We start from the raw sequence: 15,047 nt of genomic DNA on the forward strand, positions 1-15,047 counted from the left end.
GGTGCAGGGGATCCTGCTCCAATTTCTGAAGATGGCTTCACGAAGTTCATTTTTTGTTGAATATTGTTTGCCATTTCGATAAACCTCTCTTGTCATCTATCCCCAAACATTTTCAATTGGGCTCAAGTCTGGTGAACATGCAGGATATTCTAAGAGATGGACTCCATTTTCTTGTAGAAAGCTCAAGGTCCGTCTTGAAGTGTGGATTGCAGCATTATCCTGTTGCAATAATCACCCATCCCCACACAAACGATGACCCTCCATCATCAAAGATGCTTTTTGTGGCATGCTAACATAACCAGCCGCTGTCTAATGGCCCTGCACCACCTGGAGCTCCATCGTCCCTCTGTAAGAAAAGGCACCCTATACCATTATGAACCCTCCACCACTATGATGTGTGGAAAAAATTTCAAGGGGCATGTTTTTATCATGTCAATATCGCTGGAAGTCATCAGGACCATCTAAATTGAATTTTTTCTCATCAGAAAACAGGACTTTCTTCCACTTCTCAACATCCCAGGTTTGGTATTCATGACCAAATTTTAAGCGGTCCACTTTGTGATGTGGAAGCAATCGAGAAATTTGTTTATGCTTTTTATTTACCACGCCTTTTTATTGTAAGTGTCGTCTGATGGTTACTGGACTGCAATCAGCATTTGTGACTGCCTTAATTTGACTAGAAGAAAGTCCTCTGTCTTTCATAACAACCCGTCTGATTTTCCTACTTAATACAGGAGAAATTTTGGGGGGCCTACCATAGGATTTTGCTTTTCCATAATTCTCAGTGTTCTTTAGAAAGTTGCAAATAACAGTTTTACTGCAATTTATCTTAGCTGCTATCACTCGCTGTGACAAACCTTGCTTATGGAATCCTAGAATTCGATAGCGCTTAACTTTGGTTAGTTTTCTTGCTTTATGCATGGTAACACCTTTACACAGTGATTGCTAATCTCTAACTGAACTAAAAACATTAGAATTACCATAAATCTTACAATTTATACCCTTGTCTTATAATTTTGATCATGTGTAAAAAGCCTGATTTAATAAAAATGCAAATTTTTAAATAAAATTTTTGGAATGTACCTTTTTGTTATCATAACTTTGTTTTAGATTGTAGTATTAGTTAGATTGTAGTATTGGTAACCTTAAGTCAGAAGAGTTTAAAATCTATCCTTAAAAAAAAGGTTTCTTTTTAAAGATTTTTAAGTGGTCTTAAATTTTTCATCAGCAGTGTATCTTGGACAGTTCAAAACAAAAATCAATAGGTTATGGTGTAAGTTCACTTTAAGAGATAATTTCATTGTCACTATCCAGATAAAAAAGACCCATGCACAGGTGCATCCACAAATTCAGAGGCCACGGAACAATTTTGACAATGAAGATTAAGGGCAACAGAGCTATTTATTCTATTCTTATATAGGAGTTCATTATTGACAGCTTTAACCATTTTTGGCATATTATTGAACGACAATAACATGAACATGTGCACAGGTTATGATTGTCCCACTCGTTGTGTTGCTCCAAAATTGTTTGATTCTTTTTCCAGACAAAAACCATAACTCGAGTTTAATCCATTAAGTCTCAGAGTATCTAATTATTTTTTTATTTACTATTGAGTCGAAACTTTGTGTAACGACACAAATTCAAAGGAATAAAAGTTATTTATTTTATTTAGAAACCAAAATATTGGCTCTCCTATAAATAGGACACTGAGTACCTGAAGTATTGTAGAAATCAAGAGGTTATATATAAAAGATGAAATTTACACATTATGCAAAGCAGTTCACAAAGATTTACATTGCATTTTAAGCAATTAGTGGCTTACTATTGCAAGACTCATTTGTATAAGTTGATACATCATCAAAAAAAAAAAGAATTTTAGCAAATTTTAGAAGAATTTTTAAGAGGATTCCAATAAATCTGAGAAAGTTGATGAATATAGATGAATTTTATCATTTCTTCAGAGTAATTATGCAGTCAGCAGTATTATTATATATTATCTTTTAGATTTTAAAAAGAGGAAGCCTTATAGCAAAATCAGAGCTAATACTACACCAGGTATTATTCATTTGTTACCTCAGATGTCTATGCAAACAATGTTTTTATATATATATATATATATATATATATATATATATATATATATATATATATATATATATATATATATATAGGTTAATCTTTTACTTGAAATGTACTTGGTTTTTATATACCAATCATAATGGGTTAAAAAATCTAAAAACTTTTATATAAATTTTGTAAATTTAGAAAAAAGTCTGTTGAGTACATAAATCTTGTAAGTTGTCCAAAATGGTGTCTTCAGGTAAACATCTGAAGAGCATGGCTAAATATGAAACAATAACAAAATTTTGCAGGCTTGTTAGTCATAATACAAAACAAGATTGTAATGGATACCTTTTGAAAAGTAATAAATAATTTGATATTTGTAACTTGGAGAATGCTTATACTACATTATGACAGCCCCTTTAAGAAATTTGTTTCTTATCGTTGAGCACTTTCTGTTGAATTAAAAGTCGGTCAATTTAGCTCTTATGCGTAGATCATCGTATAACGATTTGATCACTGTTTGTCTGACGTAATGAACATTTAAATTAAAATGTTTAAAATTCAACGCTATTTCACACGGTTAATAGTAGCCGAATGGATACGGCCTCCGCTAATCGAGCCAGAGATGTCTCGTGTCGCGGGGTTCGAATCGTTCGACTGGTAGTAATCGTGACACCCTGCACTGAAGAATCCCGAAAGGATGAAACACTAGTGTCTGTAGGTATTTAATTATTATAGTAAAAAAAAATAATTATGACAGCCCCTTTAAGAAATTCGTTTCTTATCGTTGATCACTTTCTGTTGAATTAAAAGTCGGTCAATTTAGCTCTTATGCGTAGATCATCGTATAACGATTTGATCACTGTCTGTCTGACGTAATGAACATTTAAATTAAAATGTTTAAAATTCAACGCTATTTCACACGGTTAATAGTAGCCGAATGGATACGGCCTCCGCTAATCGAGCCAGAGATGTCTCGTGTCGCGGGGTTCGAATCGTTCGACTGGTAGTAATCGTGACACCCTGCACTGAAGAATCCCGAAAGGATGAAACACTAGTGTCTGTAGGTATTTAATTATTATAGTAAAAAAAAATAATTATATATATATATATATATATATATATATATATATAGTCATCCACATACAGTGCTGTTTCACAGCTCATTAGTGCGGCTAGACAAGCAACTACCTCAAGTTAAGATCGGAACCCGATTGCCTAAATGACAGTTGGAGTTTCTAACCATTGCGCTATATGGCTACTGCTATGCAAGCAATGAATTAACAATGTTTTGACATTGTCCAAAGTACCTAAGCTCAATTTGTTTACACAAAGAGTATCGCTTCATACGCTAATGATAATTTGTATCTCATTCCCCAAATGCTTAACCTATATAGGGAGCATTATATTCATCCACATACAGTACTGTTTCACTGTTTCACAGCTATCTATAAAAGTGAAATTGTGTGTGTGTGTGTGTGTGTGTGTGTGTGTGTACATTTCCCTACCAAACTACTGTCAGTATTGAGATTTGGGAAAATCTTTTTAATCGGTTTTCAGCCAGAAATTTGGCTGTCAAGGGTTCTAGTTCAACGATTTGCCCTTTGAAAACTCTACCAAACTCCTCCGCCAATTTTGGGTCTAAACACTTGAAATTTTAGATGTAGGTTACTTGGGCATGAATCAAACTTTTTAACTTAATTTGAGCCCAAAACAATAAATGTTAAGGGGTCAAAATTGGGGTCAAAGTTTTTAAAAAATTTATCTCTCAGCCAATTTTTGGTCTAAACATTTGAAATTTTACATAAATTGTATTCAGACATAGGGCAAGCTTTTGAATCAGTTTTTGGCCGAAAATTTGGCTGCCAAGGGGTCAAAGTTCAAAAGATTTGATCATTGTGGTCTCTAGTAAACTATTCAGCCAATTTTTGGTCTAAACATTTGAAATTTTACGTAAAGAGTATGTAGACATGCAGTAAGCTTTTTAATCGGTTTTTGGGCTAAAATTTAGTTGCCAAGAGGCCAAAGTTGAAAGAGTTGACCTTTGCAGACTCTACCAAATTCCTCCACCAATTTTGGGTCTAAACACTTGAAATTTTAGATGTAGATTACCTTGACATGAGTCAAGCTTTTTAATATATATATATATATATATATATATATATATATATATATATATATATATGAACATAAAGTTATGAACAGTACATAGGGCCCGAGCAGAGCTAGGCTGAACTGCTGGTATATATACCAAATTAAAGGTCTTCAAGAGTAATAACTAACGAATTTAATGATATTAAAAGTGCTTAATAAAAGAAGAGCAAGATATGTATTTATTAATATAAATAAATTTACATGCTTGCAACACTAGACATGCTGATACTTCAGACAAATGGTTGGTTAAAACCAGAAGTCTTTGTCAGGTGACTTAATAAATGGTTGCTTTCCACAGAAAAAAACAGTTCTGAAAAAGATTTGAAAATTTGTTTACATTAATAATGTGTGTGTGTGTGTATATATATATATATATATATATATATATATATATATATATATGGTATAATCATGTTGACACACATGTTCTGCCAGATCACCAAAGTTAAGCAATGTTGAGCCTGGCCAGTACCAGATGGATGACCATTTGGGAAGACCAAGTGCTGTATGTACCATGCCAAGATGTAGAAATTTCCAGTTTGGTATCTGGAGGAGGGTTTAATCACAACTATCATAATAGATTATGATTGCCATGGTTTAATTCACTGAGTGAGATTCACCCCCAATCTTCATTAAGACATGCATCTTGGAGAAGGTAAAACTCTGATGTAAAAAGCTGAGGTCTATTGTCTGCTTTGTCTTGTGGCAGCCATTGCACTGACAAAGATTAGCAGTTGTACCAAAAAGTGTGCTTGGTTCTGCACAAAGCTTTCACCACTATAAACAAATCATCTGTGTTGATTTCTGAGCAATTTAAGCTGTTGTGTCAGAGCTCATACATCGAAATCAACAGGAATGTCCATTTTATATATATATATATATATATATATATATATATATATATATAGATAGAAAGAGAGAATATTTCAAAAGACCATTTTGTGTTATTGATTTAAAGAACAGTGAATTGTTTTGATGATTGAAAAGTCTCCTTTCTCAATTTAGATTTCGTGAGCGACATTTGAGGGGGGTGGTGCTTATATTTGCATCAGAAATGTGTTTTTATCATGTTGCATCTTAACAGAAAATATTTTTCTTTTTTATTTTTTTTCAGAGGATAGTCTGTTGAGAAGAAACCTCCTGCACCGTGACCCTACTGGCCGTTATGAAACCATGTTCTCACAGACTTTATTAAACATGCCCTTTGGTGGCATTCAGGATGACCATTTACCATTCTACAAAAAAGGTGAATTCTCACCCCTCATCTGCATCTTTAGTTTGCCTTTTTTAATGTCAAAACAACCCTATTATATATGATTTTAAAAAAAAAATACACAAAACAGGTGTAACACGTGGTTCGTTACAAACATCTGTATGTATATATATGTATATATATATATACAAGTATACATGCAAGCATACTTGCACACACCCATGCACACACACAGAGATATATATATATATATATATATATATATATATTGAATGAATGACAAAAGTCGATATTCCAAAGTTTGTGATTTTGACCATCTTACAATTTATTCCTTTAATTCAATTGACATTTACAATTCTTGACAGTGTCTGTTTCTTAGCACAAAATCAATCACTTAATTATATCAATTAGTTAATCTATTTTTCCCTTAACTCATCAGAAGAAATAGCAACAATCAATCCATCAAAAGGAGATAAAGTGCGTTTTGACATGATTAAAAATCTGAAAATTGGAAGAGAAGCTGTAAATACCTTATAATATGTTTACATTACGCCATTTTGAATTTAGAAATAACATAACTAAAACCCATCTTTTCGTAGTAACAATTTCTATTAATTTAGGTATATTCTGCCAGAAATGTTCTATTTATTAATTATTAAATTTATTATTTATAAATAAATATATCCATATTTACCCAAACAACATCAATAATTATATATTTGGAATATAGACTTTTGTCATTCATTCATTATATTGTTCTGTAATTAAATTGAGCGTCTTAAATACGGATTGGTATATATTATAAAGAAATAAAGTGCATTTCCACAGAAAAAAAAAACAAATATATATATATATATATATATATATATATACTCGGGGTTTTTTTTATATTCAAAAGTAATGGACTAATGAATTCAACGAGGTTGTTAGATAGTGCTCAATAAAAAGAGCTGATAATACTTGTTTATTGTTATATAAACATGCTCACATCCCGCTGCTACAAATAGCCACTTGTTTCAATCAAACAACAGATATCATCAGGCAGCGACTTGACTATTCAAAAGTTCAATGAATAATAAGATTATTCATTGAACTTTTGAATAGTCAAGTCGCTGCCTGATGATATCTGTTGTTTGATTGAAACAAGTGGCTATTTGTAGCAGCGGGATGTGAGCATGTTTATATAACAATAAACAAGTATTATATATATATATATATATATATATATATATAGTGTTATAATGGAATAAATCCAGAGGAAATCCGGGTATGAGAGCTCAATGTGGTAAACAGAGCAATAAGATAAAAATTATAACACGGAAATTACATAATTGTCGATGCAATAATTTATTTCAACCTTATGGTATTTTCAAGCATCTAAATCAGACAATTACATTTTTGATACTGAAAAAGAAAAGAAAAGATCGGGCTTCGACCCTCAAAAAACCAAAGGTGGTGGTAGTAGCAATCCACTTAATACATTTAGAGAGGGTGGTAGGGATTTAAAAAAATAAAAATTAAAAATTAAAAATAACAAATAAAAATATTAGATTAGACACTTATAAGCGGCAGCTCGATGTAACCATAGATACACACACACACACACACACACACACTCACACACACACACACGCAACACATACACATACACCTACACCCACATACACACACACACGCCTCTAAGATGTACGTTCTGACATGTAAATGCCTTGACACGCGTTTACTAACCTAGGAAGAAGGGGCGAAAGTATACGGATATATAGTGAAAGAAATAGAACAGCGCGTAATGGAAAAAAGAAGAAAAAAAGAGGAAGAAAAGAAGAGGATACAGTGATCTAATCTTAACTGTCATATTAGTCTAGAAACTCTGAGAAAAGTAAGGGAAATAAACTGTACACGCGTCCTATAGTTAATTGAGTCATGGAAAGTAGGTCTATTAAAAGATAAATAAATTAATAAAAAAATAAATAAAAAAATAAATAAATAAAAATAAGAAAATAAAAATAAAAAGAATATTATATATAAAGTTTTAAAACTATCTGTATGTTATTATGTAAAAATTAGTTAGAAATAAATATTATCTTATAATTCAATTAAATATTGTATTTGTAATATAATACTATGAATTTAAAAATTGAGTCTTATGTATTTAATATTTTATATATTTTCATGTAAATAATTTTATTGGTGATTATAGCGGTCGTTGTAATTAATATTTCAATTCTTAATTGATTAAGAAGTGGGAAATTGTAATATTGATTATATTTATATTATATATATATATATAACTATTTCATTTACTCACATAAAATTAATATACAAATTATAGATTTATGCGTAAACTTTAAGTATTTACTTCAAAAGTGCTCAATACGTAGGTAGAGCTGGTTAGTAATTTATAAAATATATATGGCGATTAAGCTTAATCGCCATATGTATTTTATAAATTACTATATATATTCGTTTTCCAAAAATCCAACGAAAATGTTGGCTAATGAAGGACCAAGAGGGCTACCCATAGATATCCCATCAATTTGACGGTACATAATGTTGTTGAAACTAAAGGAGACTGATTTAGTAGCAAGTTCCATCAGTTCAACGAAAATTCGTTCAGGAAATTGTGGAGATTTTAAGGGGCCACGGTATAGATAGTCAGCACAAATACCAATGGTTTCATCCAAAGGTATATTAGTAAAAAGACTATTAATGTCAAAGGAAGCCAAGAACTCGGTATTTTTAGATAAAGGTAATTTTTGTATCTGAGATACGTTGGATTTTTGGAAAACGAATTATTTTCCAAAATTACTAAGCCAGCATTCTACACACGCTACGTTGATGATACTTTTGCATGCTTTCCCTCTCGGAGCGAAGCTGAACAGTTTCTTCGTCTTCTTTGCAACCTGCATCCATCTTTACAATTTACTATGGAGGTTGAAGACTGTAGCTCTCTCCCATTCCTCGACGTCCGTGTTTCTAAAGTTGGTACTACGTTTGAGACCTCTGTTTATAGAAAACCTACATTTACAGGGCTCTATCTTAATTGGTTTTCTTTTGCCCCTCAGTCTAGAAAAATAAACCTCATTAGCGCTCTTACGCATCGTGCACTTATGATTTGTTCACCAAACCGTCTTGATACGGAACTTGGTGAAATCACAAATATTTTTCTTAATAATGGATATCCCATTAATATAATAAAATCTACTATTGAACGTAAAATTACTACATTTAATAGTGGTAAACATATTGATCCATCACGTTGTCCCATTTATCTAAAATTACCATGGTTGGGTCCTGTTGGCCTTCATATTGTTGAAAGGATTTCTTCTGCTACTCAACGTTGTTTTCCAGCTACTATGCTTAGAGTAGTTTACACAACTCGAACCTTTTTCTCTTCTTTTCGTAAAGATGTTTTGCCAACCATTCAAAAGAACTCTGTTGTTTATAAATTCGTTTGTCAGTGTGTAGCTGACTACGTTGGCAAAACATCCCAAAGATTAGAAATGAGAATATCCCAACATATCCCTCGGGATATTCGACTACACCAGGTTTCGAGAACATCCGGGCACTCCCAAGCTCATGAGTCCGCCATTGGCAATCACCTGTTGAGTATAAATAGGTGTGCCGATCAATATTTCGATGGGTGGTTTTCTGTTTTATACAGTGCGAGGTCGAACTATCATCTCAATATCATTGAGGCGTTAGTTATTAACAACTCTCGACCTAGCCTGTGTAGACAAAAGATTCTGAAACATCAGTTGGAGATATTCATTGATTTAAAACCACCCGAACAGTGAGGTTTTTTTTTTTGTTTTTTTTTTCCCACTGTTCTTCCAACTGAAACCAAAATTCCCCTCTTCCCTCATTCGTTTTCTTAGTTTTTAATTTATCATTCTGACGTTTCCTCTTAGAGGGTCAGACGATAAGGCCTTAAGGAAATTTTAATAATTTCACCTGCCCATTTCTTGTTTTTTGGTATTTAAATTAAATTATGTTTCCTCTGAAATATATATATATATATATATATATATATACATTGGTTGGTTTTATCCCAATGATCCAAGAAAAAAAAAAATCAGTCCACAGTCATAATTTTTATTTTTGAAAATTTATTTTGACCTACATTATTTCTTTGTCGTTTTGCAACCCATAATAAAAAAAAATATTGTCTAAAGTTTTATAGGCTGCTTTTCAGAGACGATTATTTACTGTTAAAAAATAGGCATAATCTTCCAAAACGGAAAAGTGAACAAGAAAGATGAGAAGTCAAAAATATGAAAAGCTCACTTTAAAGATGATTATCAAAAAAAAAAAAACCCTCCCCTAAACCCTAAAAAAAAGAAAAATAACTGACACAACGGATTCTTAGTCCCACCACCATCACAGTTTTTTCTTTGGTCATTGAGATGCAGTCAGCTAGATATGCTCTGAAGCCGAAAACATAACTTTATTGAGCTTATTATCTGACATAATTTGGTCAATATTATAAGGGATATATGTGGTGTGTGGCTTCTTTCAGTCTTGACAGACTATGGATACCCACTGTAAGGTTGCCTGCGCATGAAATTTGTGTGGCAAGAGTTGCGCAATCTCCAACCACGCCTCTCTGGAGTCAACATTGTTGAATTCCAGTGGCAAGTTGAGGTACAGGACGACTAGAAACAATGCTGAGATGAGTGGAGAGCACATACAGTGGATATATACCTTATAAATATAAGCACACACACACACAAACACACACACATATATATATGTATTAGGTTGACAAGAAAGTTCTTGCAGAATTTTTAATTTTGATTTCGAATAATGTATTTTCAAATAAGTTGTTGTTATAATATCTTTACTTTATATTTCATTTTAAAGAACGTTTTTCACTCTATCTAATCGTTTTAATTACAATCTTATGTCCTCTTTTCAAGATGTTGAATACAAGATGGAAAAAAAGCAAATTTGCACAATTTTCTCATTTCAATTCAAGCTAGGCCGAAAAACTGCTGAAACAGCTCGCGATATCAATAAATCGTTTGACTGAGGAACCACTACTGAATGCACAGCACAATGGTGGTTTAACAAATTTTGTGGCAGAAACGAGAGTCTTGAAGATGATAAACGTAGTGGTTGGCCATTGAATGTTGACAACGATTAATTAAGAACCTTAGTCGAAGCCAATTTACGCACAACTGTTCGAGAACTTGCTTCTGAATTAGACGCAATGTATGCAACAATTTTCGACCACTTGAGAGAGATTGGAAAGACAAAAAACTTGATAAATGGGTGCCTCACAAATTAAACGACAACCAAAGGAAACGCTGTTATGAAGTGTCAGTTTCCCTTCTTTTACACAACAAGAACGACCTGTTTTTTGACCAGGTTGTGATTTGCAATAAAAAGTGGATTCTTTACGACAACCAGCAACACTCCGCTCAATAGTTAGACACCAAAGAAGCTTCATGACACTTCCCAAAGCCAGAAATGCATCAGAAACATCGATAACAACACCTAGCATTAAGTTAGCAAAAAAGGCTCAATTCTTCTCCATGACAATGCCCGACTGCGCGTTACTAAACTGACCCTGCAGAAGTTGAACAAATTGGACTACGAAATTCTGCCTCATCCACCATACTCTCCAGACCTCTCACCTACTGGCTACTACTTTTTCAAACATTTCAACACCTTTCTGCATGAAAAATGCTTTAAAATCCTAAGCAATATCAAAAATGTCCTCAACGACTTTATCGCAAGATTTTTACGTTATTGGCATAAATAAACTTGTTTTGCATTGGGAAAAGTGTGTTGATTCTGATGATGCTTATTTCAATCAATAAATTTTTGTTTATCTTTATTTAAAAGTTAAAAACCACAAGAACTTTCTTGTCAACCGGGAACAGTGTATATATGAACTGTCTTTTTTAATCAACTTTTGTAATAAGTTCACTAGATTTAATTTTGTAACTTCACATACCTGAAGAGTTGAAATCGTTTACAAATATGGCAAATTCTTATCTACACTGGGGCACAACATTAGATCGCTGTCTCATCCGCTAGAAAAATTGGATACAAAAAAAGGAACAAGTAGGAACTTTTGCTTCTATTTAATCGAACATGTATCAAGGAAATATATGCCTAAATATACATATGCATTTATATAAATACATATATACCCCTCCCATATATATATATATATATATATGTATATATTAGTGGCCTGGCACGACCACAAGGGAGACAACCAAAGCAGCAAAACTGAAGCTGGCTTGCAGGACACTATATATACAAATGTAGGCAAATTTGGGCGTATTTTATTGGGTTGAAAATATTGGTTCTTTTTTACTAATTGTCATAAAATTTTAACCATTATAATCCTGCAAATTTACATGTAGTTTTATATATATATATATATATATATATATATGGCGATATCTATACTTGTAGTCAAATTGAATATTGAAATGCTAATATCTTTAGTTCTATGAGACAAAACTACATGAAAATTTGCAGGATTTTTGAAGATTATAATGCTAATCAATGGTTAAAATTTTATGACAATTGGTAAGAATATATATATATATACATATATATATATATATATATATATATAACCTATATTATCAAACTAATGAAATATGGCCAAATTTGTATATATAGAGTCCTGGCAGGATAGCTTCAGTTTTGCTGCTTTGGTAGAATTTTGCTGAGGGTTGTTTTTGGCTTGGGTGTCTCCCCTATGGCCTTGCCAGGCCACTAAAATATAGATATACCACCTTTTTTTTGTAATTTTATAAGTTCCAAATCTCAGCGACCATTGATCAGAATTTAGCTAATGAAGGTTCGTTGGAAAGCTAATGACTTGAATTGTGTAGTTGGCTATGTGACATTAGTCATTAAGGTCGCACATTAAGTAGATCATCCATCATCTATTTTTGGCACTTTTTTACAGCCATAAAATGTTTTGATCATAGTCATTTGTTTTCATAGTTTTTCATATGAATTACAAAATATCTGATATTTCCCCAAAACCTTTGACCTTTATGGAGGAGGAGACTAAAACTTGCTGCTATGGTTTCAAATGATCTGAAATAATAGCAAGGGGAGACTTGATTCCGAATATTTCTCATATGTTATATCTCCCCTTTTTTTTTTGGTTTTCAAACGTAAAGTAAATTTCACAGTGTATAATTCATAATCATACCTTATATCCAAAAGAGAGGAGATATAGCACATGAGAAATATTTGGAATCAAGTCTCCTCTTGCTCTTATTTCAGATCATTTGAAACCATAGCAACAAGTTTTAGTCTCCCCTCCATCAAGGCAAGATGGTTTGGAGAAATATATGCATATAAAAGTGAGGATAATTCTGAACCTTGGTTACAAATTTTTGATCTACAAACTTGACATTTGGTATATTGAGTATTCAGATATGTAAAAAAAATACGTTTTAATTGGTTTTCATCTGAAAAAAGTGCTTCTAAGGAGTCAAAGTTGAAAAATTCCTACAATTCGGGGGTTGTCAGATTTTTAACTGTTTGTTAACTGTTTCACGAATGCACATGCCTTAATCATTCACATGACAGATTCCTTATGTTAAGAATAAGTAGGTTTGAAAACACTTTTTAAAGATCGTGCCAAGCTTGTACTTACTGTCTTAAGGTTTTTGTTTCGATCTCAGCTCAAGTATTTTTTTTTTTTACTTACCTGTTTAGAAAAAACATAATACTCGCATGCACATGTCTCAGTTTTTTTCTATTTTTTTTTTTACATTTTTTTTAAAGGAATTTAACGTTACGTTTTATACTGGGCAATGCTGGGTACCTCTGCTAGTTTATATAGATGATATGATCATGTTGACACTCCGGTTAACATTAGATCACCGAAGTGAGTCTGGGTAGTTCTGAAATGAGTGACCATTTGGTAATACCAGGTGCTGTAGGTACTCTGAAGCCTGGAGAAGATTTGGTGTTGTTAGGCTATTCTTGTTCAAGACACACTGCATGAAATAATGCAGCCCCATCCCCCACGATCTAGGAAACTCATCCATCATCTATCCATATGTTATATATGTTTACATTTTGTTACCTCTGACCAGTTGCAAAATTCCGCTCTTTCTTTGTACACGTGCCCATGTAACTTCCCTCCTTGGGCCCTTTACTTTTTTAACTTTTGTTCCCTATTTCACTGACTGTACCAACATGTATAAATTAAAATGTAATGTAAACAATCATGTTACCACCCATCTCTGCAGTCAAGTCCACCCCTCTCCCTACATCTGGCCTCTATCACAGTAGCCCATCACACTTCAGTGACAATAAACCTTTAAAATTGAAAAGAAAATTATTTTTAGATAAAGTGGCCTTTTTGAATAATTAAATAATTTCAGTAGTAGGGAGAGCGATATGCATATTTGCATAAATTCTTATTTACACAATCATTTTGGCTACACATTTGCATACATGTTTCAGCGATAGCAGGAAATCAGTTAAACTTCTTGTCTAGATTTTAGTAGGAAGGCCAAAATCCACTGATTTTATGTGATATTACTGTCAACAATGAAATTTGCAGGATGTAATTCATATTGCTTGTCACTAACTAGATTGCATATTTTTTTATCTTCATGCTAAGAACAAAAGTAAAAAAAGAAAAAGAAACTTAATAGTACTTGTGCAGTTTACAGACCATGCTATTTTTCAATAGGATTTTTAAGTAAAAAGATACCCCCAAAATTCAATTTGTTTATTAAATTGTTACGTGAAGGTACAGAATAGTTAATAAAGCTTCCCCTCATGTTAAGAATGGCTTTTTAGATAATGTTATTTCAGTACGGTCCATAAACTGCACAAGTACCAAAACATTTTTTATCAGTTGCAATTTTAAAGATTGACTTGATTCTCTTCCTCACCACCTTCCTTCATGTGTCACCTCACGAAACCAAATTCTCCTTTTCCTTCCATTTCAGGTGTGAAAGTGTTACATTTAATCTGCTACCCATTTCCAGATGTTTGGCACAAGGCAACTGACACAGAAGATAATCTTGACAAGCGATCGATAGCAAATTTCAAACAAGTCTTCACAGTGTTCGTGGCTTATTATCTCAATCTGGATTCCTGGTTGAACGAATGTTCTGGCACACAATCAAAATGATACAACCATTTGACTTAGTTTACTAAAAATAAAATGGAAAAGAAATGGGGGGGGATGCTAACATATCATACATCATGAAAGAGGCACTAAATGAATTTGAACGGTGTAAGAAAACAATTTTTTTAAGTCCATTTATTTGTTTTCTTAAAGAAAAAAAACATTAAATTTTTGTTTTTTAATAAAGCCATTCATTAAGAAATTTTGTCTTTTCAAATTTTTTAAAAATAAGGATTGATAATTTGAATTTCAGTAGGACCCCGGGATATGGCATTAAAAATTAGTAACAAAATACAGTACACATGTATATAATAAAATAACATAATAAATAACACCATAAAGTGGGGCAGATACGATAATCAGGGGCTGGAAAAACATTGTATTCCACATCGTAACCTGAAAAGAAAAATCTCATCCTAGGGCCATGGTATCCCGTGGTTCTATTTTATTTGTATTTTAAGACCATTGTTTTCATCTTAAATG

The 15,047-nt window shown here is 32.5% G+C and overlaps 1 protein-coding gene across 2 annotated transcripts in view; it reads left to right on the plus strand.

The window, feature by feature from the left end:
- Nucleotides 1-14,766, plus strand: part of LOC145256197 (glutaminyl-peptide cyclotransferase-like) — a 184,272-nt gene extending 169,506 nt beyond the window's left edge. For both annotated transcript variants that reach the window (XM_080114809.1, XM_080114810.1), the window contains 2 exons: nucleotides 5,336-5,467; nucleotides 14,383-14,766. In XM_080114809.1, the coding sequence (XP_079970935.1) occupies nucleotides 5,336-5,467; nucleotides 14,383-14,567 (317 nt within the window). In that variant the 3' untranslated portion in view covers nucleotides 14,568-14,766. The remainder of the gene's footprint in view (nucleotides 1-5,335; nucleotides 5,468-14,382) is intronic.
- The last annotated feature ends 281 nt before the right edge of the window (nucleotides 14,767-15,047 follow it).

Source organism: Euprymna scolopes, chromosome 32 (assembly GCF_053919585.1).
Source record: "Euprymna scolopes isolate OS-2025 chromosome 32, ASM5391958v1, whole genome shotgun sequence".
Lineage (NCBI taxonomy): Eukaryota > Metazoa > Mollusca > Cephalopoda > Sepiida > Sepiolidae > Euprymna > Euprymna scolopes.